The sequence below is a fragment of the Podarcis raffonei genome, chromosome 5 (assembly GCF_027172205.1).
Source record: "Podarcis raffonei isolate rPodRaf1 chromosome 5, rPodRaf1.pri, whole genome shotgun sequence".
NCBI classification, from domain to species: domain Eukaryota; kingdom Metazoa; phylum Chordata; class Lepidosauria; order Squamata; family Lacertidae; genus Podarcis; species Podarcis raffonei.
Window position 1 is genome coordinate 68,731,792 of NC_070606.1, and position 25,624 is coordinate 68,757,415.

At 41.3% G+C, this 25,624-nt stretch overlaps 1 protein-coding gene across 4 annotated transcripts in view; it reads right to left on the minus strand.

Annotated features, from left to right (window-relative positions):
* The window catches only part of NMNAT3 (nicotinamide nucleotide adenylyltransferase 3), a 40,175-nt gene that overhangs the window by 11,692 nt on the left and 2,859 nt on the right, over positions 1-25,624 (minus strand). For 2 of the 4 annotated variants that reach the window (XM_053389988.1, XM_053389987.1), the window contains exons 2-3: positions 17,076-17,215; positions 1,461-1,644 (exon numbers count right to left, since the gene is read on the minus strand). In XM_053389988.1, the coding sequence (XP_053245963.1) occupies positions 1,461-1,644; positions 17,076-17,184 (293 nt within the window). In that variant the 5' untranslated portion in view covers positions 17,185-17,215. Of the gene's footprint in view, positions 1-1,460; positions 1,645-17,075; positions 17,216-17,922; positions 18,051-25,624 lie in introns of those variants that run through there. The other 2 variants (XM_053389986.1, XM_053389989.1) reach the window with 2 other exon arrangements.

Genomic DNA, 25,624 nt, shown 5'->3' on the forward strand with positions numbered 1-25,624 from the left:
TGGTTTAATCCACAGCATCACCCGCATCCCTTTAGCTCCACTAAATACAATGGCAATTCTGGAATAAACATACAGAGAACTGAGCTGTAAATACGTAACACACACTCTAATAAAGTGATTGGTAGAACACTGCATTAAGAGGAGAGTAACTGGACTCACCTTTGAAGTTCATCCATTTGGTTAAAAAGTGTTAGTTTTCAAACACCAAAGGATATTTTCACTCAATGTTTACAGTGGCTTAGATCAGGCATGTCCAAAGTCCATTTCAGGGGCCTAATCCAGCCCGCTGGTTGGTTTAAACTGAACCTGTGGCAGTTTATTTCCTGGGGTAAAATCCTAAAAATACCCTCAGCAACTTCAATCCTAAAAAAATGGTCAACAACTTTGGCTGGCCCTTTGGTCTGCCCTCACAGCTCTTTACTTCTGACCCTCTTTGAAAAAAGTTTGGACAGCACTGGCTTAGATAAAAGTTACCTAGTACAGTGGTGCCCTGCAAGACGAATGCCTCGCAAAACGAAAAACGCGCAAGACGAAAGGGTTTTTCGGTTTTTGCGTCGCTTCGCTAGACGATTTTCCCTATGGGCTTGCTTCGCAAGATGAAACGTCTTGCGAGTTCTTGCGAGTTTGTTTCCTTTGTTCCTTTGTTTCCTTGTTTTCTTAAAGCCGCTAAGCCGTTAATAGCCGCTAAGCCGCTAATAGCCGTGCTTCGCAAGACGAAAAAACCGCAAGACGAAGAGACTCGCGGAACGGATTAATTTCGTCTTGCGAGGCACCACTGTGCATGTGATAAGTTGCTGCACGCTAACATGTTTGATGCAAAGGGAGAGCTTCTATAAAAAATAATAATCTAAGTTTACTTCTACAGGTATGACTCAAAGATTATGAGAAAATATTGCTCCCCTACCTACTCTGAGCTACAGGCCCAATTTGTTGGCTTTGAAGAACATACATGTTTAGCTAGCAGTAATCTAAAATAGAAAAATATTTATTTAGTTTTTTCTGTTATGCCGTGATTGGAACTGCATACAGTAATTAGAGTATTCTTCACTCAGGAAGGTTATTGTTTTAATGAAATATACATAACAAGATAACACAGCTTCCAGACTTTCCATTTAACCCTCCGCACTGTGTATGTGTGAAACCATCCAGTGGCCTGGTGGGCTTCAGTACCCCTTTAAAAGCTCTTGGCTCCTTCCCTGGGATATCAGCCAGTTCTTCACTGCCAGCTTTACATTTCCCCTAGTCCATCTCAAGACATTTTTGGTACACTGAAAGCCCAGATTTGCAAAAATGTAGCATAAGACCCCACTCACTTGAATTTCCTTTGCTCATTCTGCACTTGGCGTATAATTTCGTAGCGCTGGCAAAAGATTCCTAAAATACAGCTTATCTGAGATACCCCATGATTCTTTTGATCATCCAATGCAGAAGGAACACACACAGAGAGACATCATCATTACCTGAGAACCACTACAGTCTCACTCCATTGCTTTTGCTCACTCTCCCAAGGGTCTACTCTGATCCAGTCGGAGGTCTCCAGTGCAAGTTGAGCCATGGCTATGCGATGCTTTGCTGCTGCCAAACCTTGCTTTCCATAGTCATCATTAACTGGTGAAATTATACCTCCAATCACTCTGTACTTTCCTTGGTACAGGGAGAAAACAGAAAGGGGGGGGACAGTCTTTGTATATCTGTTTTGTAATGGTGATAAATGAGGAAATGAAAATTATGTAAACAATAAAAAGCATTGTTCCCGCTCCTTGGCGATTAAACTGTTCTAAGTTCTATTACTGAAGCGTCAACTCCATTAGATAGTACTAAAAGGAAAAGTGGATGTGTGTAAAACCTTCTGCAAATAGAAACATTTTTCATTTATAATGCATAGGATTAGACAGACTGAAGATAAGGCTAATGAATTTTTAGTTCTAGCAACTGTACCAGAACAGTTTCAAGATAGCGCAGTTGATGAATGTTTTAATTGACCAGTGTTTATTTCTTAGTATCTGATGCATACTAGCTAACAAGATTATCATGCCTTATCCACATGCTGAAGGAATAATGCCATGTTTCTGTAGATGTTTTCTGCCACTCTGCTTAATAGTGCACAGCAAAGCAAATCAGGACAGTCAAGGGAGAAAATGGTTAATAAGAAAGGTTTTTCAGACCAAGACCAGAATGCTATGAAAGAAAAAAAGAGAAATCTTTAATTGTGCTTATCTGCGACAAAGATCTCCATCCATATGATTGACCACGTTAATTAAAATGGAAACAGAAGCCCTTATTCTTCAACAGTGCAATGAAATCTTTGATGTAATAAGATTTTCAAGGCAGGCCCTAATGTTCTCAACTGAGTTTGAGGAAAGTCAATATGATGTTTTCCTAAAAGTTATCAAATTTATCCAAGTATAAATAGCAAGGGAAGCCTGCAGGAAGACAAGCTTTCATCCATCTGTTTCCCAACACTCTGGGGTGGATGAAAATGTCTAGCTAAATAAATGATCACAAATATTTTCATGGATTAACTTTGGCAACAACGTCAACCTACAACTAATCAAATATACAGCATTACTTATTGTGAACTTGTGAAGCTGTATGACCTATCCAAGTTCAACCACTGGTCCATCTAGTGCAGCGTTGTCTGCCGACTGATTGACAGCTTTTCAGGTCTTGAGGGGTCCTTCATGAGATGCTGGGGACTCGGTCTGGGACCAAATTAATGCAAGATGTGCATACCACCACTCAGCCAACAATACCTCCCCCATTGCCTTCTTTATGAGATCCACAGTTCATCACTGCAGTTCTACGCTTTATTGGTTTTTCTAGTTTGTGCTTTCTTACAGCTATTGGGTGGTACTCAGCAAAATAACTGCACCAGTGGCAAGGATTAGTGTTAGCACAATGGGATTTCCCCTCTCTTCCCCATGTGGTCCCCAAATCTGCTCTGGGTAGTTGGGAGAACCGCTGAAACAGATTTAGGGGCTGAATGGGGGGGGGGAGGAGAGCAGGAGAACATTCTATTGTTCAAGAAGAAATATTTGCACTGTTGGAATCCTCAGGGCTACACTGAACACAACCCATTATCATCTGACTTTCTAGCTGGAGCTGCTCGTTTTAGGCTAGAGCAGCCTATGAATTTTAAAGCTCCTCTTGCTATAATTTAGCCAGCTGTAAATTTTGCCAGTATCCAGGAAAAGATCTCCAAAAAATATTATTGCCTAATGTGAGCCCTCACCCTATAATAAAGTAGCAAAATCCTTATCTATCTTCTTGGCATGAGTCAAATGATTGCTCTGACATTTTCCAAAATCTCAGGGTTAGCAGATGCTTGGGAATGTTTTCTAGCATATTTTTGCAAGTAGAGGCTATACACGAACTAGCCATGATAGATGATTTTTCTAATCTTTTTTTTAGTAGGTTCCAGTAATGGGCACTCTAGACTTTGCCAGAGTAATTTATGGCCTCACTTCAGATCTACACTTTAATAGAAAGTGCAAACCTTTCTATTACAGTAAAAAACAACAACCAAAAAACTGAAATGAGGTCATAAAGTGGCATCATGTTTATTGCTGACCAATTACTCCAGGTCATGCTCGCTACAATTAAAGTTAAAAAGTAGTTCCCCTACTTGTAGCCTGAGGTAGAAAAGTAAAAGCATGCCTGACTTGTATGTTGATTCTGCAGCCATTCTAAATATAAGGTTGGCTGTCTTGAATGTGAAAGAATGTGTAAAAAATTAAAAGCTGCCTCTTCCAGACCAAGGGTTTATTCAAACATTCCTGCAGTAGCATCAACACCAGTTTTCAAAGTCCCTCCACACCTTCTAAGAGGACATCTATAGCCAGGCCAAATCTTAGATCACAGTTTATTCCTACCTACAGCATGAAAAACCCAACTAGAGTCATTGTGGTGGTAGAGATGTGGGGAGATTCCAAAGCAGACTCACATGATTCAATCTAGTCCACATCTGCATCATTCTGCAGTCATGCAGAACCCTCCATAAGGCAATATGTGGACTGACGCAATGCCTGACCTCTTTCTTTTACATTTTTTTTAAAGCAATCTAGTTGGCTAGCGTGTGGTGCTCCTTGCCACTATGTGCTCTGTACTGAAATACTGCAAGTTCGCCTGAGACTTTTACATGGGGATAGGCATGTCACATCCAACTCCAAGCAAGGGATCATCAAGAAGACTTGCAATATTTCAATACAGGGGTGCAGCAGTTCAAAACACTACACATGTGCATTATAGTTAGTGACTGAAATAAATTGATTCATTCATACACATGAGCTGCTCTAGTCAACTGCACTCTCTTTTTTTGTAAAAGAGCAGGGCTGCAACACTCAGACCAAATCGCAAGAACTTGTATTTTTCATCACAAATGTTGCCTTTGTGCTTCCCTGTGGATTTTAAGGATTTCCTCTTAAAAGACCACAAATGCAATGTGCTTACTCCTGTTTTCATGTAAAACTCAGATGAACTGGACTTCAATGGGTCTTTCCAACCCTACTTTATATTTTAAAGTCAACTAATCTAACTCACCCATCCCAAACTTATCCACTTATCCAAATTCTGCAACACAGTTCTGCTCAAAAAAGTAGAATTAAAAAAAGAAAATTTATGCTGAGAAATGTACATTACAGAGGAAAATGCACTGAAAAGCATACAAAATATACACGAATGGAATGGAAGGCATACAAAATGTGTACAAAGTGTTTAAAATGTAAATACACATTTCTCGTGCTTTTTTTAAATCCACAAAAAAACAGACGAGATCTATACAAACCTGGCATGAAATAGGTCAAACCATCAATCCCTTGGCTGCATTTGAACAGCAGTTTGTTTATTTTTTACGGACATTTCCCTAACTGTTAATTTCCGCATTAAATCTGAGCTTTCACACAACATAAAAGCCACTTCTGAAACTATAGTGGAATATAGTGCATGTTTAGCACTCATTTCTATATTATTTGCAAATAGGGTCCGTACCCCCCCCCGAAGCAAATAACACAATAATGAGCAATAAACTTGTACTATATTCCACTATAGTTTCAGAAGTGGCTTTTTCATTGTATGAAAGTTCAGATATATATTGCAGAACTTAACAGGGAAAAGTCATGAAAATGGAATAAAGCGGCATTTGAATGCAGTCCTGCTGGTTTGTGGGTGGGGGTGGTCAGAGCATAGTTGAGGGCATGCTATGCAGGGAAGGATTTGCAAGCCTTGCCTGGGCAATCTGATAACTGCCTGCATTCCCAGATGAGTCGCTGAGAGCAAGACAACAGCAAGTTATATCAGCTGTAAAGGATCCTTTTCGGTCATGCAGCCACACACTTGCATTTGGCCAGGGCGGCCAGTCTGCACCTATGAACCTGACCCTGCCTCTGTCACTTTACTGCTTTGGGGATACAGCTTAATGATCACATCATCTCCAGGAAAGCATTCAAGGAAGAGATGTCATTCCTGTGGATTGCAGCTGGTGCAGGGCCAGCAATGCAGTTATACTCTTTTTCTTCCTCTCCCTGCATATAAGAGCTGGATCATGTTTTATGCGCATAATGGATAGAAAGATTGGAAACACTGAAGGTTTTAGATATAAATCCTATGGGTGTTTGCAGGAGGAGAGGGGAGTATTTCTCACTATTATATGGCTTTGTTTGGTTATCAAAGCTACACCAAGAATAGGAACGTAAAGTAACAATAAATTTATATATTTATTTTATGTCTTTCAGCACCTTCTAAGCTCTGAAGGTTTGAAAAAGGCACTGTTGCCATCTTAAATAGAATTATCACAGATTACACTCTAACCTTTTCTCCAGATTACATGGAAATACCTTATCATGCAGTATTTAATTTCCCCAAGTTTCATTCTGTAATGGAAAATCAAAGTTAAACTCATGCCAGCAACTGCTGTGACATTAATTAAATCTGACACTAACCTGGCACCTGGGATCAAGCATTTTATTCTTTCAGTTGCATAGCTTTTGGTTTAAATATGTTGCAAATCCCTGGCAAAAAGGTGGAGGGAAGGAGGTGTGTTACATAAGATGCAGTCCCCTTGCTTTTATCAAGTGTCTGGGATCCTCATATGCATTCAGCACCTGTTAATGATGATTAAAGGGCAATTTCTCATTCTGTTGCTATTCTCATTATATCTTGCTGCTGGAAAGGACCTTACATTTGCTGGCAAGCAGTGGACAGATATCTGTTCCAAGTAGAAGTGACAGTCTTCAGGAAGAATACACAGCTGGATATGCAATGGGATTTTGCAGTGTACATCACATCACCTTGTGACTACTCCCAAAGAAGACAACACACAAATGAAGAAAGCCATGATGCTTGGGCCACAAGGACCATGCCCAGATGGCTTGTTCTGCACTAGGACAGAGATGGCCCCTTAGGATACATTCACACGGCCAGCCGCTGGTCATTTTCGCCAGATGGCCATGGACCATTCTTGCAGATACCCAGCCCATTGTCATTTACAGAAAATCAGGGCAATGAACCATTCTCTATGCATCTTTTCTGCATCCTGTGATCTTTGGTACTCCTATTGATACTCCAATTGAATTCCTACCCACCCCCTGAATGGAGCTTGTACCTCCTTCAAGGGAGACAACCTGCCTGCACTTGGTCTATACAGAGGTCCTGTGCTACCCTTTCCTGGTTACTAACCTGTCCCATCTCCTTTATCATAGAAGCTTCTTAAAATAAGATTTTAACACTGAAAATGCTGTTGCAACTAACCCAAACACTCAATTTCTTTTTGCAGATATTTAAAGTTGATTATTACCAATCCTAGTATCCCACATAATTTCCTTCCTTTTTTAAACATTACTCGTATCCTTAAAGGTTCCAGAACCTTATTAGTTAATTAGTGTTCAGCATTCTAATCTATTCTCAGTTGGTATGTGACCAGGAATATGTCAAACTAGAACATCCTTGTATTCAAGAAATGTTAATGATAAGACTTAAACCTTCAAATTAGATTAAATGCTCCTTAGAGAAACTCATAACTTGAGATCAGTGAAACTGGCACACGATGTTGCACAGTAATCTTTGGGTGAAATCCACCCAAAGCGGGAGGTGGTCTTTTTGCCCCACAGTAAACGAAATGAATACTTTATTTTCTATCTAATATATTGACTGTACATAATTAAGTTAATGTAACACAACTGTTACATGATCTACTGTTCATTTGGAAAAGAAGAGCATAGTGGAACTTATTTGCTTATGCCATGGTGGTAATTAAGTAATACTGAACACCATCACAACACCTTCAGACTCTCCATAGCTTCCCAGACTCAATACATTTCCTAGAGCACCTATGGAAACTTTGGTCACCCACTTGTCTTCAGGGGCATTTTCTTTCTGATCCCTACAAATCAATGGAGAAATCTGGCTTTTTTTCTTTTCTTTTTGTCCCAGCAATAGTATCCACATGAGATGGCTTAAGAGCACTTCCTTGTATAGGAAGCATTAGTGTGAAACTGACCATTTGGAGATAAGCAGCAACCCTACAATGGAAACAGCATATGGAATACAATACCATGATCATCATACAGTACTTTGCAATAGACCATGTTTCAAAACAAAGTTGACTGTGCAAGCCTATCCACCTCCAGCCAAGAGTGTGAAATAAGAGCAAACCTGCCCAGACACTGTGAATGGGAGGGACTGACTATAAAGTAAAACTAATAGTATTCATAATTTCTGAGCAGAAAAATCATATGTGCTTCAAACACACACACAAAAAACCCTGATCAAATTATGTGCCATTGTGAAACAAGAAGGCTGAAAGAGGAATTATGCTGGTATGTTTGCATAGGTGAGGTATGCATTCCTTCCAAAATAACGAGATCGTAGGGTTAAGGGACTTCAAAAAATAGCATGCTGTCAGATCTGAGTGTTACAGCCTGATCTAAGACTTGCTGAGCCAACTAATAAAGCTTCAGACCCAACCACTGCTCAAGTACAAACTCTCCCTCAAGTCAAACACACGTTCAAGTGGTGTGATTCAGGTATGGCTGATGTGCAGGAAAAAAGATTTAAGAGTGAGTATGTTTTGGTAAATAATGTTTGTTCCAGTTGGTAAGAAACTGACTACAACTGCCTTTTTGCCAGCTTATTTTTGAGGTTTCCTCTGGTCTGCACAAAGACAGATGAGGAAGAAATGAATTTATGAAGAGAGGCACACTCCAAATGTTTCATGATAGAAGAAAAGAAAATAATGAGAAAATGACAGAGGAAGCTTCATATTATTATAATACAAGCCACCAACATTACAGATTCTTGGTCTGAATGGGAATTTTAAACCATCAGCACATTGTTCTTAGATTTCATAGAATCATAGAATCATAGAATCATAGAATCATGGAGTTGGAAGAGACCACAAGGGCCATCGAGTCCAACCCCCTGCCAAGCAGGAAACACCATCAGAGCACTCCCGACATATGGTTGTCAAGCCTCTGCTTAAAGACCTCCAAAGAAGGAGACTCCACCACACTCCTTGGCAGCAAATTCCACTGTCGAACAGCTCTTACTGTCAGGAAGTTCTTCCTAATGTTTAGGTGGAATCTTCTTTCTTGTAGTTTGGATCCATTGCTCCGTGTCCGCTTCTCTGGAGCAGCAGAAAACAACCTTTCTCCCTCCTCTATGTGACATCCTTTTATATATTTGAACATGGCTATCATATCACCCCTTAACCTCCTCTTCTCCAGGCTAAACATGCCCAGCTCCCTTAGCCGTTCCTCATAAGGCATCGTTTCCAGGCCTTTGACCATTTTGGTTGCCCTCCTCTGGACACGTTCCAGTTTGTCAATGTCCTTCTTGAACTGTGGTGCCCAGAACTGGACACAGTACTCCAGGTGAGGTCTGACCAGAGCAGAATACAGTGGCACTATTACTTCCCTTGATCTAGATGCTATACTCCTATTGATGCAGCCCAGAATTGCATTGGCTTTTTTAGCTGCCGCGTCACACTGTTGGCTCATGTCAAGTTTGTGGTCAACCAAGACTCCTAGATCCTTTTCACATGTAGTGCTCTCAAGCCAGGTGTCACCCATCTTGTATTTGTGCCTCTCATTTTTTTTGCCCAAGTGCAATACTTTACATTTCTCCCTGTTAAAATTCATCTTGTTTGTTTTGGCCCAGTTCTCTAATCTGTCAAGGTCGTTTTGAAGTGTGTTCCTGTCCTCTGGGGTGTTAGCCACCCCTCCCAGTTTGGTGTCATCTGCAAATTTGATCAGGATGCCCTTGAGTCCATCATCCAAGTCGTTGATAAAGATGTTGAATAAGACCGGGCCCAAGACAGAACCCTGTGGCACCCCACTAGTCACTCTTCTCCAGGATGAAGAGGAACCATTGATGAGCACCCTTTGGGTTCGGTCAGTCAGCCAGTTACAAATCCACTGAGTGGTAGCATAGTCAAGACCGCATTTTACCAGCTTCTTTACAAGAATATCATGGGGCACCTTGTCAAATGCCTTGCTGAAATCAAGGTAGGCTACATCCACTGCGTTCCCTTCATCTACCAGGCTTGTAATTCTGTCAAAAAACGAGATCAGGTTAGTCTGACATGACTTATTTTTCAGAAATCCATGCTGACTATTGGTGATCACAGCATTCCTTTCCAGGTGCTCACAGACTGTTTGCTTAATGATCTGCTCCAGAATCTTCCCTGGTATTGATGTCAGACTGACTGGGCGGTAATTATTTGGGTCCTCTCTTTTCCCCTTTTTGAAAATAGGGACAACATTTGCCCTCCTCCAGTCTGCCGGGACTTCGCCTGTTCTCCAGGAATTCTCAAAGATGACTGCCAGTGGTTCTGAAATCACATCTGCCAGTTCTTTTAATACTCTTGGATGCAGTTCATCTGGCCCTGGAGACTTGAATACATCTAGACTAGCCAAGTATTCTTGTACTATCTCCTTAGTTATTCTGGGCTGTGTTTCCTCTGCTGAATCATTTGCTCCAAATTCTTCAGGTCGGGCATTGTTTTCTTTATCGGAGAAGACTGAGGCAAAGAAGGCATTGAGGAGTTCAGCCCTTTCTGTGTCCCCTGTTTGCATTTCACCATCTTCTCCTCTGAGTGACCCCACTGTTTCTTTGTTCTTCCTTTTGCTACGAACATACCCATAAAAGCCTTTTTTGTTGCTTTTAACCTCTCTAGCAAGCCTGAGTTCATTCTGTGCTTTAGCTTTTCTGACTTTGTGTCTACACGTGCTGGCTATTTGTTTGAATTCCTCTTTGGTGGTTTCCCCCCTTTTCCATTTTTTGTACACATCCTTTTTTAATCTTAACTCAGTTAAAAGTTCTTTAGATAGCCACCCTGGCTTCTTTAGGCACCTTCCATGTTTCCGTCTCAATGGTATTGCCTGAAGTTGTGCTTTTACTATCTCCCTCTTAACAAACTCCCAGCCATCATGAACTCCCTTTCCTTTTAGTATTACTGTCCATGGGATCTCACCCAGCACTTCCCTAAGTTTTATGAAGTCGGCTTTCTTAAAGTCGAGAAATTGAGTCCTAGTATGCTTGGCTGCTCCTTTCCGCTGTATAGTAAACTTCAGAAGAGCATGATCACTCGCGCCTAATGATCCTTCCACTTCTACCCCACTAACCAGGTCATCAACATTGGTTAGGACCAGATCTAAAATGGCTGTTCCTCTTGTAGCTTCTCCCACTTTCTGGACAATGAAGTTGTCTGCAAGGCCAGTGAGGAATCTGTTTGACCTTATGCTCTTGGCTGAGTTTGACATCCAACAAATATCCGGGTAATTGAAGTCCCCCATTACTACTATCTCCCTTCCTTTTGCATGCTTGGCCATCTGTTCCAGGAAGGCATCATCTATGTCCTCCGTTTGGCTTGGGGATCTATAGTAAACTCCCACAATGAGGTCACTGTTATTCTTCTCTCCCTTAATTTTGACCCAAATGCTCTCACTTTGGCTTTGAGGTTCTAAATCTTGGATCTCTTCACAGGTATACACATCCCTGACATATAACGCCACTCCTCCTCCTTTCTTGTCTGGTCTGTTTCTCTGAAATAGATTGTATCCCTCCATTATTACATTCCAATCGTGGGACTTATCCCACCAGGTTTCAGTGATGCCTATTATGTCATATTTAGTTTGCTGTACCAAGAGCTCAAGCTCATCTTGTTTATTTCCCATACTTTGCGCATTAGTGTACAGACATTGAAGTCCATTAATCATTCCCCCGTGTCTCTTATTTAAGGATTTTTTCCTCCCACCACTAGGTCTGCGTGCTGTTTGCTCCATTCGGTCTATGACATTTGGATGATCATCTTCATCAATTGATAGACTCCTACCTTCAGGAGCACTGTCTCCCTCCCCCACATTAGTCAGTTTAAAGCCCTCCTGATGAGGTTTCTGAGATTTTTTGCAAAAACATTCCTACCAACCGTTGTGAGGTGCAGCCCATCGCTTGCCAGAAGTCCATCTTCAAGAAACTGCATTCCGTGATCTAAGAATCCAAACCGTTCCTGTTTACACCATTTGCGAAGCCAGTTGTTCACTTCCACTATTTTTCCCTCTCTCCCTGGGCCACGTCGTTCAACTGGGAGGACAGATGAGATGACAATTTGTGCATTTAATTGCTTCAATTTCCTGCCCAGAGCCTCGTAATCTCTTTTGATCTTCTGGAGGCTATTGCTTGCAGTGTCATTGGTTCCCACATGAACCAAGAGGAAGGGGTATTTGTCAGTGGGTTTTATGATTCCTTGCAGTCGTTCAGTTACATCTTGGATCTTAGCCCCGGGGAGACAGCACACTTCCCGAGACATCTTGTCAGGCCCACAGATCACTGCTTCTGTTCCCCTCAGTAGGGAATCCCCTATCACCACTACACGCCTCCTCTTAGGTCTGGTCGGGGTTCTTCCGTGAGCTGTCCGTTCCAAGGTCGCCTGCACATTCCCTGAAGACTGCCTTTGCTGCTCGTCTTCATATACCTGATCGACTGTAATGAGGGAGAGATCCTCAAATGGAGTCTGCTCTTCGTCTTCCATGCTAGGGGAAAGGACCTCAAAGCGATTGCGTATTTCTAAACAATCAGAGCGAACCCTGGGCCTCCTACTTCTTTGAGTCACGTTTCTCCATATATCTGGCTCCTGTGTTGGTGAACTAGCCTCCTTCTCAGGGGAGTCCCCTGTCTCCTCCTTGGTGGAGACGGTGTGCTCTGTTGCTTCCAAGAAGAGCTCCAGCTCTCTAATTCTTTGGAGCGTAGCTACACGTTCCTCCAGTTGCTGGACTTTGTCTTTTAAGAGGGCAATCAACATGCAATTGCTGCAGGTAAAGCTGCCTGCAACCTTTGGCAAGATGGCAAACATTGCGCAGGAACCACAGGCGACTGCAGCTGTTCCCTCACCCTCCATCTTGAGAAGGTGTCGTTGGGGGTGACTACAGCGGTCCTCCATCATAAAAAGCGTGAAGACAGGACAAATAAATCCCCCCAAATAAACCTATATCTCCCCCAACAAACGTTTGAGACTAGCTCCCCTAAATCTAAAAGATGGATCAAACTGCGCGCGCCGCTAGGCGCGCGCCGCTGCCCTACAAGCTCTGACAAGCTCCTCCCACAGCTAATCCCCTACCTCAACAGAAGCCCTGCCCCCTCTGACCTTTGCACAGAGAAAGCAGCTAATCAGCCACAAGAAACTCACACAAGAAAACCCTTTTTGTTCCTTCTTCAGCCGCTGCCCTACAAGCTCTGACAAGCTCCTCCCACAGCTAATCCCCTACCTCAACAGAAGCCCTGCCCCCTCTGACCTTTGCACAGAGAAAGCAGCTAATCAGCCACAAGAAACTCACACAAGAAAACCCTTTTTGTTCCTTCTTCAGCCGCTGCCCTACAAGCTCTGACAAGCTCCTCCCACAGCTAATCCCCTACCTCAACAGAAGCCCTGCCCCCTCTGACCTTTGCACAGAGAAAGCAGCTAATCAGCCACAAGAAACTCACACAAGAAAACCCTTTTTGTTCCTTCTTCAGCCGCTGCCCTACAAGCTCTGACAAGCTCCTCCCACAGCTAATCCCCTACCTCAACAGAAGCCCTGCCCCCTCTGACCTTTGCACAGAGAAAGCAGCTAATCAGCCACAAGAAACTCACACAAGAAAACCCTTTTTGTTCCTTCTTCAGCCGCTGCCCTACAAGCTCTGACAAGCTCCTCCCACAGCTAATCCCCTACCTCAACAGAAGCCCTGCCCCCTCTGACCTTTGCACAGAGAAAGCAGCTAATCAGCCACAAGAAACTCACACAAGAAAACCCTTTTTGTTCCTTCTTCAGCCGCTGCCCTACAAGCATATCTGCCAAACAGGTGGCAAAACCATGGGATGTGTTGATTTGACTGCTACACATGTTCATTAGATTTAGTAGAACAGGCAAAATTGGATATCCGTTATTTTCAGTGAAGGAGTAGCAAGTAGCATGGGAGATCTAGCAGCTAATATTAGAGGGAAGAGCTGTAAGCTCAGTGGTAGAGCCCTTGTTTTGATGCAAAAGGTTCCAGGTTCAATCACTGGAATCTTCAGCTCAGGTTGGGAAAGGGAGCCATCTTAAACCATAGAGAACCTCTGCTAGTGATGTGTAGGCAATACTGAGTTAAATGGCACAATGCCTAACATGGTGTTTGCGAGTATCATATCTTCCTAATGTTAGAGACCAAGTCCGCTGCTGGTTTACATTTTTCTCATCTTCCCTTGACTCTTCTCAAATCCTTCTAGTTCAGAACAAAAGATCCATCTAGTCCAGCAGTTTGTTTCTACTAACTGCCTGCCAAATGTTAATATGGTATACATCTCCAATATTCATCTTAGCCAAGAAGAGCCTGCTTATGGGTAGATAAGGATTATACAAAAGGTTCACCTAAGCCCACAATCTGATGCTTTTTTTATACGCTGGCCTCCTTCTCCACTAGTGGACAAAAATGAACAAATTCAAGAAAGAAGAGAAATAAAACCACACATGTTGTTATTATCTAACCCAGAGCACTAGGCGAGTGGTCTTGTATTTTTCATCTTCCCTCAGGCCGACATCTTACATTCCTTTCATTATGTAGACTGAAGCACTCTATAAAAAAGATTTCATTAAAGGTAAAATACATAGAAAAGATAGATCATTTCTGACCTTCTTTAAACTGTAGGAAGCAATGGAAGATAATAAGAGCACAGAGGAACATGAGCATCTGAGCGCATTAGCAGTAACAGATTGCAAAAAAAGATATTTGGCACCATCAGCACGGTACTAAAAGGCACTTGTAGAACAAGGAATTGAATCACATTATGAGACGAAATATCTAGCCATGCATGACAAGGCATGAAAAGTTAAATAAGGTTTCACATGAGTACTAATAAAATACAAAGGGGTGCATTACTCTCATAGCTATTCACTGGTGTATAGTCACATCCATTGTATTTAGGAAGTGACTTCATAAAATTTGCCCACTGGTGTGAATAGAGCAGAGAGAAATTCACTTAACATACACAGCCAAAGTTGCTTGGCAGGGATGAATAGGATGCTGTGCTTGGAATGGCAAAAATGAAAAGGAAAAGAAAGAGTTTGTGCTGAGACACCAACAAGTGTATAAAGAGTTACCAAAGGAAACTCCTAAAGGGGTGGGCCCGATCCCCAACACTACAAGTTCATATTTGCACAATTAGGAATTCAATAGGGTTCAATAGACTCACTTGTACTGAGTGGAGGGGAAGTACCAGAGCCATGCCCTCTAATGTCCCATCATTTTTCCTACTTGTATGCCTGTGCATGTGCAAGTGAAACAGGTGGCACTGAACTGGTGCTGGAACATTGCTCTATTGATCCCTATAAAAACTTGCAATGTACGGGCACTGCGCTCACAGAATCTGTTTATCATACTTATTGTGTCCCTTATATTCATAGCTGTATGTACTCTAACCCATGAAGAAATAGATTTCAAGAATTGGAATTCTGTGAAAACGGGTTCACTGGATTTGATGCAGACCAAGTTAGTTGCACAAAGCCCAATTGAAGTAATTGGGAAAAGTAAGGCATGCCTAACTTAAGCCTCAACAGTGTTAATGAGACTCAAGTACAACTAATGTGCTCTGGATCCAACGCATGGATTCTGACTTGATGACCAGAGCTCTTTTTGTTACAAGGAAGTGTCTTCATTTAGGGCAATTTAAGAACCTGTCTTGACCAAAGAACAGTGCCTGCTTTTACTGCCAAGACACTGAAGAAAGTGATGTGGGCCTAAGCAGCTCCAAACAATGCAATCCCCACAAATGCCAGGGTGCTATTACCAGGACCAATGCCTGTGTGCTTTCAAATATGCAGGGTCAGAGGGCCACAGCCAAAGCCTCCTGATCAACCAAGGGTCAAACTGGATGTAACATTAATTGAATACATGAGCAATTAATGTGCACTTATGCCCATTTGTTCATTATATAAATAGCAGCCTAGGGTTTAAGCCTTGGGCGTCAGTACCAATGGTGTCACTGGAGGCTTCCCTAAAATGCAAATAGCTTCAGAAAGGGGATTTTTTTGTCAGGACTGTGAGAGGGAAAGTGTTAAAATGCTCCTCACTGCCACACACAGGCTGGAGGTTGATCAGGCTTCCCTGTGATGCCATTTACCTAAACAAAACACACATACTCATGTCTAGTTTGGTTCTAAATGTCCTTCATAAGGGCAGGGATAGCTTTCTGTTCCTCTTGTTTTGCTCGGCAACATTCATTTATTTTACAGCTGTCATTATTTCACCAGTTTTGCTGGCTAATTGTCTCCGTTTCCCTTAAAACAACTTACCAGAAAGCTAAACTCAGACCTATACAAAACCATACACCATTAATAGCCTATACAGTTCAAACATTATGTGTAATTGAAGAGAACATAATTGTTAGAGACTGCAGTTGTTAGAGATCCAGTTACTATGGGTTGGATAACAACCTGAAAAAAATATAGAAAAATATAACTGCTTGGTCACATCTATGAAAATGTAACAGCAGGCATCTCTTTAAAGCAGGGGAAAGTTTCAATATTTGTCAGTTCTAAGATTATACCTTAAATTCACAAAAGAAAAAACAGAAGCCAGTTATTGTTAAAATTTGCTAACCTCTGTTTTCCTTCTCTCAGTTGGATGAAGTCTGTCAACCACTTCATTCATTTTAGCAAGCCATTCCTTCCTTGATGCTGAGGAAGTACCTCCCCAATTTTCTACTAAAAAATCATTGGCTTCTACTAATAGATCCCTTCCCATTTTTCTCTTTTACATTGTAGCACTGCAAGGGTAAATTGGGCCAAATATCAATGTTCACAGCTTGCCTTGTCACTGGTCATTGAAACTGTATTTGAGTTCTGGTTCTGTAACTTGCTTATGCAAGTGTTATGATGTACTAATATTGCTCTGGTATTTTTGTTTCACCCAAGCATTGGAAATCTGCAATCTGCTAAATGCTCCTGAACTGTTTCTTGATGCTTTCCAAGCATCCATGTCCAACACTCCATCTGTCAATGATTCTGAGCCTTTAAATAAATAGCTACCTACTTATCCCTACCTTGAGGCTTTGCTGGTGCCTGAATGAACATGAGTTAGATGATCCAGAGAGCTATCCTGGTCATTTGAATGAAACACCAAAGCTGCTGAAACATAGCTCTTTTGCAAGTTCTGTTTTGAAGAAGCAGTTCTACACCTTGATGAATATGCCCCCTTTCCCCATTTCCCCCCTTAGTGTAAACTGTAAATCTTTAGACTAAATGGTAATACATACATAAAGTGTTTCTTTGCTCCTCAAGAAAAATGGGGCAGGGGGAGTAAGGCCCCTTTAAACAAGTTTAAATCTGCAACTGCTCTACTAAACAGCTGACATAACTTCACCGTTGTGGTGTGAAAATCCCATTTTATATCTCCATATTTTGAGCCTTATTTTAAGAGGTGATAAAGGTGCAAAAATTCTGTTCAGCATGCTGTGAAATATCTAAGTCTTGAACTTTAATTAACAGGAATAAAAATGTGTTGCAATGATGTGAAATGTTGCCAATTTTCCGAGATTCCAATGGTTCCACATTCCAACTCTGCACACTGACCTGTTTGATGAAGGTGATCTCTTGCTAGTTCAAATAGACGCATATGCATGTTTGTTATGGGGTTAAAAGAGCCACAGGCAAGAAGGGTGAGGGGTGTCAGATGCTTCATTGAGGCAAGCAATCTTCTGCAGCAACACACCCTAAAGGGGAGAGGGAGAAATAGCAATTATATTAGCTCATACAGCTAACAGCCTTCTGAAACTTTTTCTCAAAATGAACAATGAATCATCATTCTATTTTTAAAAAAGCAACCCACTGAAACATTATAGTAGACTAACAATGAATGAATATCCTAAGTCCTAATGCTGAAATCTACATCTTTATTGAAATAAATAGGAGCCCTGGGGAGGACTATACTATAGCTACATCAGATTTATTTAGTTTTGAAATCTATGTCTTCTCCCCCCACTATATTGTCCCATAGGATCTTCAGGGTGGATCAAATCACAAAGAAAATACAATGAAGTCAAAATCTTGTATGGAAATGTTTCAGAAAAATACTGCATACACACATGGCTATGTTGGGTATCAGCACTTTTCCTATTCATTATCATTGTCCGTTGCATTGATAGGACCTTCATCAATATGGAATGCTCTCCCTTTACCCGTGCTACATGTCTAGCTCATCATGTGATAAACAACAGCATCTATTTCCATTACAGCGTAACTACAATTATGCATTAAGGCTGCTGAGTTACTGCAAGAAAAAAGCTGTCATTTTTGCACAGTGGCTGTTCCCCTGGGAGAACAGGAGCTTCAACAATTTGGGAGAATTTTCACCAGGACCACTGGGCTTGTTACATCCACACAGCCCCTTCCAATGTGCAATGGTTTCTCCATCCTATACATGTTTTGTTTTGAAAACAGAAGCTAACTCATGAAATGTGGTCACCCTTGTCTCACATTGTCAGCTCGGCCCTAAGGCCTCAAGACAGTGTTTTCAATTCTGTGACTTCTCTCTCTGAAAAGAGATTAAAACCTGTGAGGGCAGACAAGCAGCTCTGGATATTTTGTTCATAACTCAGATTGAGTCTGCTCCTCTCTCAGCCTTTGTCCTACAAACATTCATCTGAACTCCAAATAGTTTGTCGCTTCGAAACAACAAATATTCATGACATTATATTCGTGACAAATATTCGTAACCTGAAGGGACCACCACTGTCTACATGAGAATGAACTCCAAATGCTTCTGCTTCAGACTCTTTGAGCTATTTATGCCTTTCAAACCTAACTCTTCCTGTTGCTCAAGTAGTGACTCCCCACATAATCGTGGCAAATTGTGTTGTGAGTGGGTCTCACATATTAAAAAGGCCGCCAAGTGGTAATGCCAGTATATAGATTTCGAGCAGCTTCCATGTAGCAGTCACAACAATTTTGATGGCTCATCCCTCAGAAATGGGATACCAAGCCAGAGGCCAAAGTGAATTTAGGGGCTGTTGGCTCTCTGGCCTACCTATGATCAGAACCAGCTTGGCTGTCTGGAACTTTTATCACTAGCAGAGTCGCAAGTGGGATCACTACAAAATGTTACAGTGTGGAGTGCTGCTCTTTAGTATTCCGACCACTCGACTCCGATCTGGTTTTCCATTCCACCAATCCCATTTTGTGGCCACTGAGTATGCTCAGTGCTCATTGGACTTTGGGGGGTTTCCCCTCTTAGGGTTTCTTTCTTAAGGTTTTTTTTTTTTGTACTTCTGCAAACTTTGGGGTTCATCAAGGCAGCCTTTACCTCTTTCTTCTGCAAAGGTGGTGGGTGTTTTGGCTACATTACATCAGAAAAAAGAGAACCATGATACTGGAGAAGAAATACTTACTGCCTGGATGACTGGAGCATGCAAATTACTGTAAGTCACACTGTATAAAAACAAGACATTCACATGCCCTGCACCCAACAGTCCCAATGAATCCAAATACTTTGTTCTCTATGTAGTTGATCTGCTATGACTGCACTTATCCAAAAAACCTGCCACCACAACACTCAATAAATAAGTGAATGTACACACTTATCTCTCACAGAGAAAATTAATGGAAATCTAATTAAGAATACAGGATGCTGGGAAGCAGCAGCTTTTACTTTGTGACTGTAACAGCAAACAGTGTACATTAGGGGGCCATTAACAAAGATCCTGAAAACAGACCCCTTTGCTTAAAGAAAAGAGAAGCACTCTCAAGCTGCTTAGATGTCAACATAAGAGCCAATTTGCACCTTTCCAAAGACACTTACAGCACCCTGAAATAAACTCTGCATACAAAGTTTAGTCACTGAAGAGACCTAGCTGAATTTGTTCCTCATTAACTGTCCCTGGTTGAGTAGACAAGTCAGTAACTGTGTCACGGAAAATGAAGGAGAGGAAAAGCTGGGCAAGAGACACATGTATGTTAGGGGGTGGGGTGTGAATAGAGAAAGAGAGAAAGAAAAGTAGAGGGCAGCTGGTCAAGAAACTTGTGTATAAGTGGGAAAGGGAGAAAAAGGAGAGCAGATCTCCCTTCAAATACCCTCACGAAGTAGGCTTCGCTGGGGATAGGGTTGTGCTTTTAGCACGCCCAATGTTATGCAGCTCCTTTACCCCATTTCCTGACACCCACAGGTTGAGAAGGGATGTCTGAATTGAGGAAGCCTATGCAGAGACTCCTGGGAGTAGGCCAGAAAGTCAACAGCTGCTAATGTAGGGGCTTCCCTTGCGCTTGATCCAGAAGCTGCAGTTAGTGCGGCAGCACACTGCTGTCAGGAGTGGGACCCAGTCAGCATAGAACACCTTTGCTTAGAGATCTCCACTGGTTGCCAATTTGCTACTGGGCCAAGTTCAAGGTGTTCCTATTAGTACATAAAGCCTTTAAAAGTTTGAGACATGTTTACTTATGGGATTGCCTACTCCATATATTCCCAGTTGACTGTTTCCATCTGCAGAACTGGCCCTGTTGCAGGTGCCAGATAATACTTGCTCCACAGTTGTAAGAAATCATTCTTTCAATGTGGAAGAACCTATGTGATATGGATGGAAGGCCTGGCAAGGGAACCAGTGAGATAACAGTGGGAGACAAAGCAGCTACAGCATCAATATTCAGATTTATGTGTCCAATATCTGACTTTCAAGTAGGCAGTCCTGATTTACGTGGAAATCATTAGCATCTATTTTTTTTTACCCTTACTCAAATAAAAGATATTGTGAAAGCATCTTCCAGGTCTCTGTACCTTCTGGAATCAGAGAATTGTAGAGTTGGAAGGGATCCTGAGGGTCATCCAGTCCAGCCCCCTGCAATGCAGGAATCTTAATGAAATCCTATGTACATGACTGGTGCCTTCCAACCTCTGCTGAAAAATTTCCAAGGAAGGAAAATCCACCATCTCTCGTGGGAGTCTGTTGAACAGCTCTTACTGTTAGAAAGTTCTTCCTAATATTTAAAAGGAAGTTGCTTTCTTTAAAAAGAAAAAATGACCTGATGGGTTGCTGCTTCTATTCTAAAGCCTTTTTTTTAGAACAATCTGCAGGAGGCTGTACACAGCTATATAGCTACCCCTCCAGCTCAGAAAGGGGCAGTGAAGGCTTCTACCAGGCAACTGGAACTCCCAATTCCCAGCAGGCGCAGGGGCAAACTATTGTGACTACCCTGTTCAACTCTAGCTCAGAGCCAGAGAAGATTTTAAAAATGGCTCTCTGTTTGCACCCAACAAGCACAGAGCTAAAAAGCAGGCTTCCATCTACATTTGTGGCTGGGGAAGGGGCAAGAGTCATTCTTCCCACTCTGGTTTAAGGATTCATCTTGCTCACCAGAGATTTGCTGACGTCTCACCATGGCAAGAGGGAAAAGTAAGAATTTGCAGGCCCAGTCAGGAATCATTTCAAAGCTCATGACCTGAACTACTTAATTTTCAAATAGCTGTTGTACTTTCAAATGCTGAAAGCAGTTTCTTGCCACACTGCTTACAACCTGTTTTTGGTTTATTTGTAGTGCAGTTATCATACAAAGAGGATACAGAGATCTGCCCGTAAGCATTAACTTGAAACCCAGGGTTTGAACTTCTCTTACAAAGGCTTCTAGTAAAAATGGGGTATTTGGAATTCCAGATACAAACCAACCCTCAGGAAATCTATTTTAAGAACAGAGATTATTTTATTTCAAAATCAAGATGCACAAGTACAGCATCAGAAAGGAGGAAGGCACACAGCTGTAAGGTTTACTGCTTCAAAGCAATGATTTGGAAATACTTAATTCTCTTTGATCGTTGCAGCGCATCAATAATGTGTCTGCAATGACAATGAAAATGAAAGAAATGTCTCTAGCTAAAAATAGCTGACTCTGCTCACTAAGTACATAAACTTATGTACCCACATGGCTCCAGAAATCCTACGAAGGAATGCCACAAGCACAGCATGCCTTATACCGGGGGTGTTAGCCTGTGGCCCTCTCAATGAAGCTGGACTAGAAGTCAACAACCCTTGATCACTACCCCTGTCAGTCTGGGTTGATAAGAGCTGGAGTCAAAGAACATCTAGAGGGTCACATGCCAGCCAGCTGTACCTTACATACATCTCCCATTTGCAAGTTCTTGCACGCTGAAGTCTTTTATCTGGACCAAAGCCCACACTCCACCCTGAATCTGAAGACCAAACAAGATGTGACAAGGCAGCCATGTATCTCAGTGTCTGCCCTGTTCATACATAAAGCAGAGCTGGGTAAGGACCTATTCTTCACATGAAAAGGACCATATGAGGGAGGAAAGCCAAACTCATCACCCTGCTCTCTTAAACTATTGCACTTTTAAGCTGCTTCTTCCCAGTTGAGATCACTTCTGGTGGAACACGGCATGTAAGGTGGAGGAGTGAGTTTTGCTCCCCCACAGGCATTTTACTGCAAAGAAGATTCTTCAACTTTATATGCAAACGGAGCAGATGCGTGGATGGCGGCTCTGCCTTATCTACTTTGACCTTGAGCACAGCTGCATTTTCAAGGACCTTTATTAACACAACAAAGTGAACTGTTAAAACTGGAGACTGTGAAATGTGGAACCATAGATTTAAACATGGTACACTGTATACAAAGTCCAGTTTCTTATATAGAACAGGAACAGTTGAAATTAAAGGGGGAGCTTTACATGCTAGTACTATGCCTATGAAGTCTGTGAGATTTAAATATGATTGACCGGATTGTATAAAGTTTAAATATTCCTTACAATTCCAGATTATTTACCATTTAAGCAACGCAAGTGTGAGTAGGCCAGTACACACCCAACACACCACCTTCAAATAAGGTCTGTTTAAGTCAGAATTCCCAATATATCCAAACCAGAGAACATTGGTTTTACTAACTGGGTACTCAGTCAGTTCTTAAGCCACAGTTTCCTCCTAGTTTACATCCTTGTTCATAAAGCAACATGGCCTATACAGACAGAACAGGAAGCAGCGCTGGAGTGAAGCCAGCACTCAAGGTGACGAGACTAGGTAAAGATATGTGCACACAAGTCTGACACCCATTCTCTGTTTGCTAAACTAGGGACAGGGAGATCATACGGACAACTGAAAAACAAACAAAACTGAGCCAGCCTAACTACACATGCAATCAAGTTCCATAGCTGTGGAGACACCATAGAGAAGGTCCTGTTCCGTGAGCCCACTAACTTCAAGGTGAGAACCTAAAAAGCAAGGATTCTGAAGTGAATCTTAAGGCACAGGTAAGTTGATAAGGGTGCAGGGAATGCTAAATTAATCTGGTTTAAAAATATTCAGTGCTTCAAAGGTCATCACAAGCATTTTAAATTTGGGGCCAGAAACAAAGTGGTACAACACAGGTTGCTTCAACTGCCTGGCTCCAACAAACAACCTGGAGGCTGAATTTTGTACCAGATGAAGTTCCAAAACCATGGACAGCATTGCAGTACTCCAGCTTGAACATTACATGAGGTCCATTCTCTTCACACAGGTGAACCAGCTGAAGCTGGTAAAGAAGGAGCCCTGGACCACCACCATCAGCTTCAACCTCGCCAACCCACATCAAGCCCAACAGCATTCCTGAACTGCTAACTTCCAAACACAAAATCACCATCAGCATAATTATTACCCTAAAAAATAATGGCATTGAACTAGTGATTGAGTCAAAGTTCAAATTAGGAGTCATTTGGAAATATGAATTGCCACAGTTCACAATGCCTCACTCCGCTATGAGGCAAGCCTTCATCCTTCCACATTTGGTCACAGGCTTCTGCTTCTTAGCTCTGGGGCTTACCAACCACCAAAATAGCAAGGAAGCAATCCTTAAAAGGTCTGGAAGAAAATGTCTGTTTATTTACAAACACACTCCAGCTTAATGCACGTAGAACACTTCTTCATCAGAGGCAGCTGGAACACACTCAGAAACTACCATTCAAACATATTGTAGAATTTTACACTTTAAAAATATATATAATGCATTAAGCGTATGCCATTTAAAAAGTTGTTGTTGTTAAAGAATGCCCATGATATCTTGGTTTACATGTACACATTGAACAATATTCTTCAAGGACTCTTACAATTCAATCCTATACATATTTACTCAGAGGTCCCATTGAGATTAGTGGGGCTTCCACGCAAGTAATTGAGAAAGCATTGCAGCATAACACCACACTATTCTATGAATGTTCACAATTATAGGATGAATGAAACAACTAATGCGCCATAACAGTTAATAACTATTATATAGTTAACTCATTTTTTCTGTTATAAATAAACTGTAGTGTTCACTTCTACTTTTTATGTATTTCAGTTATTTGCCTTTCATGACTTCCCAAAGTGGCTTACATTAAAAAGAAACATTAAAGCATATAATTCAAATTACAATAAAAACAGTCAATTTAAATAACCCTAACAGAATAACATTCAGTGAACATTACAAAAATCCCCAGCTGCAGCATATACAAAAAAGCATTTCAGTTAAAGAGAAGAAACCTTTTTAATTTCTTGCAAGATTAATATAAGAAAGCAAACAAGCAAAACACACCTAGCCTTAAAGGTCACTTCCTCATCTTGAATGAGGAGTTCCTTAGGATAGCAACCAATATAGCTGCCTACTTGTGGAAATCAAGAGTTGTCCATTGTTAACATAAAACTAGGGGTTTAGGCTATCATCAGCCAATATGTTACATATTTTCACATTCTACTATTATGACCTGGATGGTGCTCCAAGTTCATGGTGTTTTCAACACTTCAATGAGTCCAAATTTCACAGGTCAGCGAAGTGTCCCCTGGCCAAACACGTGGACAAACATCCCAGAAGCTATTTCCAATTAGTTTGAGAAAAGCTGTGTTTGTGTCGGAATCAAATGTTGTAAGAAAATGTACTTAAGTTCTTCCTGAATCACTTCTATTCCTACAAGGTATCAATAATAAATTATGTTACCTCAGAAGGTTCTGCTGAAGCCAGTCAGTAATTGGAGACATTTATGATTAATTACGAGAATCTACAACATAGTGATGAGCTTGCATTTTAATTTTTGAGCTTCCTGAGTGGGCTGTAAAAATTAGTAAAATGAAGGGCAAGAAACACAGAGATACAGTGGGCTGAAAGGAAACAATGCGATGGGGAGGAGAGGGGCAGAAAGTCTTTATTCTCTACATAATAATAATAAACCACTGGGATTCTTATATCAATAGACCATTTGACACTGCAGACTTCTTCACAGATCCTTTGCTAGAGACTATCTTTTACAAGCACATTGTAGCACCTGTTGCGAGCCCTCAGAATTTTCCATTTGCAAGAACCGTCTAGCTTAAAGGGATAACAATATGTAGATGGTGAGGGAAACCTCTTCATACCCAGCAATACTGATTTCATAATATATTATGACTTGGTTGGAGAGCCTTTTTTTTTTAACCAGTTTATTTAATAAAATTTGTCAATTTCAAATAGAAACAGAAAAATCAGGAAGACAGTAACCATTATGCTCAAATACTCAGCATGTACAGCTGAACTGCAGACCCCATTACGTGGTATAATTAATCAGGAGTTTCCTGATGTGCCCATTTTGTTCTCTGAAACAAGCTCCTTAACATTTCCAAAAGCAAAGAACATACCACCTGCTATTTTACTTCATTTGAAGTAGATATGTATCAGATTACATTGAAAATAACAGAAAAAGTAAATGACCACATACAAAAGTTTCCCCAAAATAATTAGTTTTTGAATTTGACACTGAGATTTCCAAAACTTCTCAGGGGGAGGGGGAATACAGAGCCTCAATTTTAGAAGTGTTTGCACACATTTTACATTGGCAACTTTTTGATTAGAATTCTATACCATAGCTGCAAATTGCTTGTTTCCTACTAGCAATTATTTGTAATTTGTTCCTCATGAAGAGCATAAATTAGCTAGGTCAGAACTGTGAACTGCCAATATTAAATAAACACCTGCAGAGGAAGGAAATGACTGTATGTGACGTGTTAATAAATACAGTCTAATTTGTATATATGTAGTATATATTACTACCACACAATGTAATGAAAAAAAGATTACCGCAGACAAAATTTCATTTTTCCTTAATATGTATTTCATAATAATAAGACACTACTCAGGAGTGA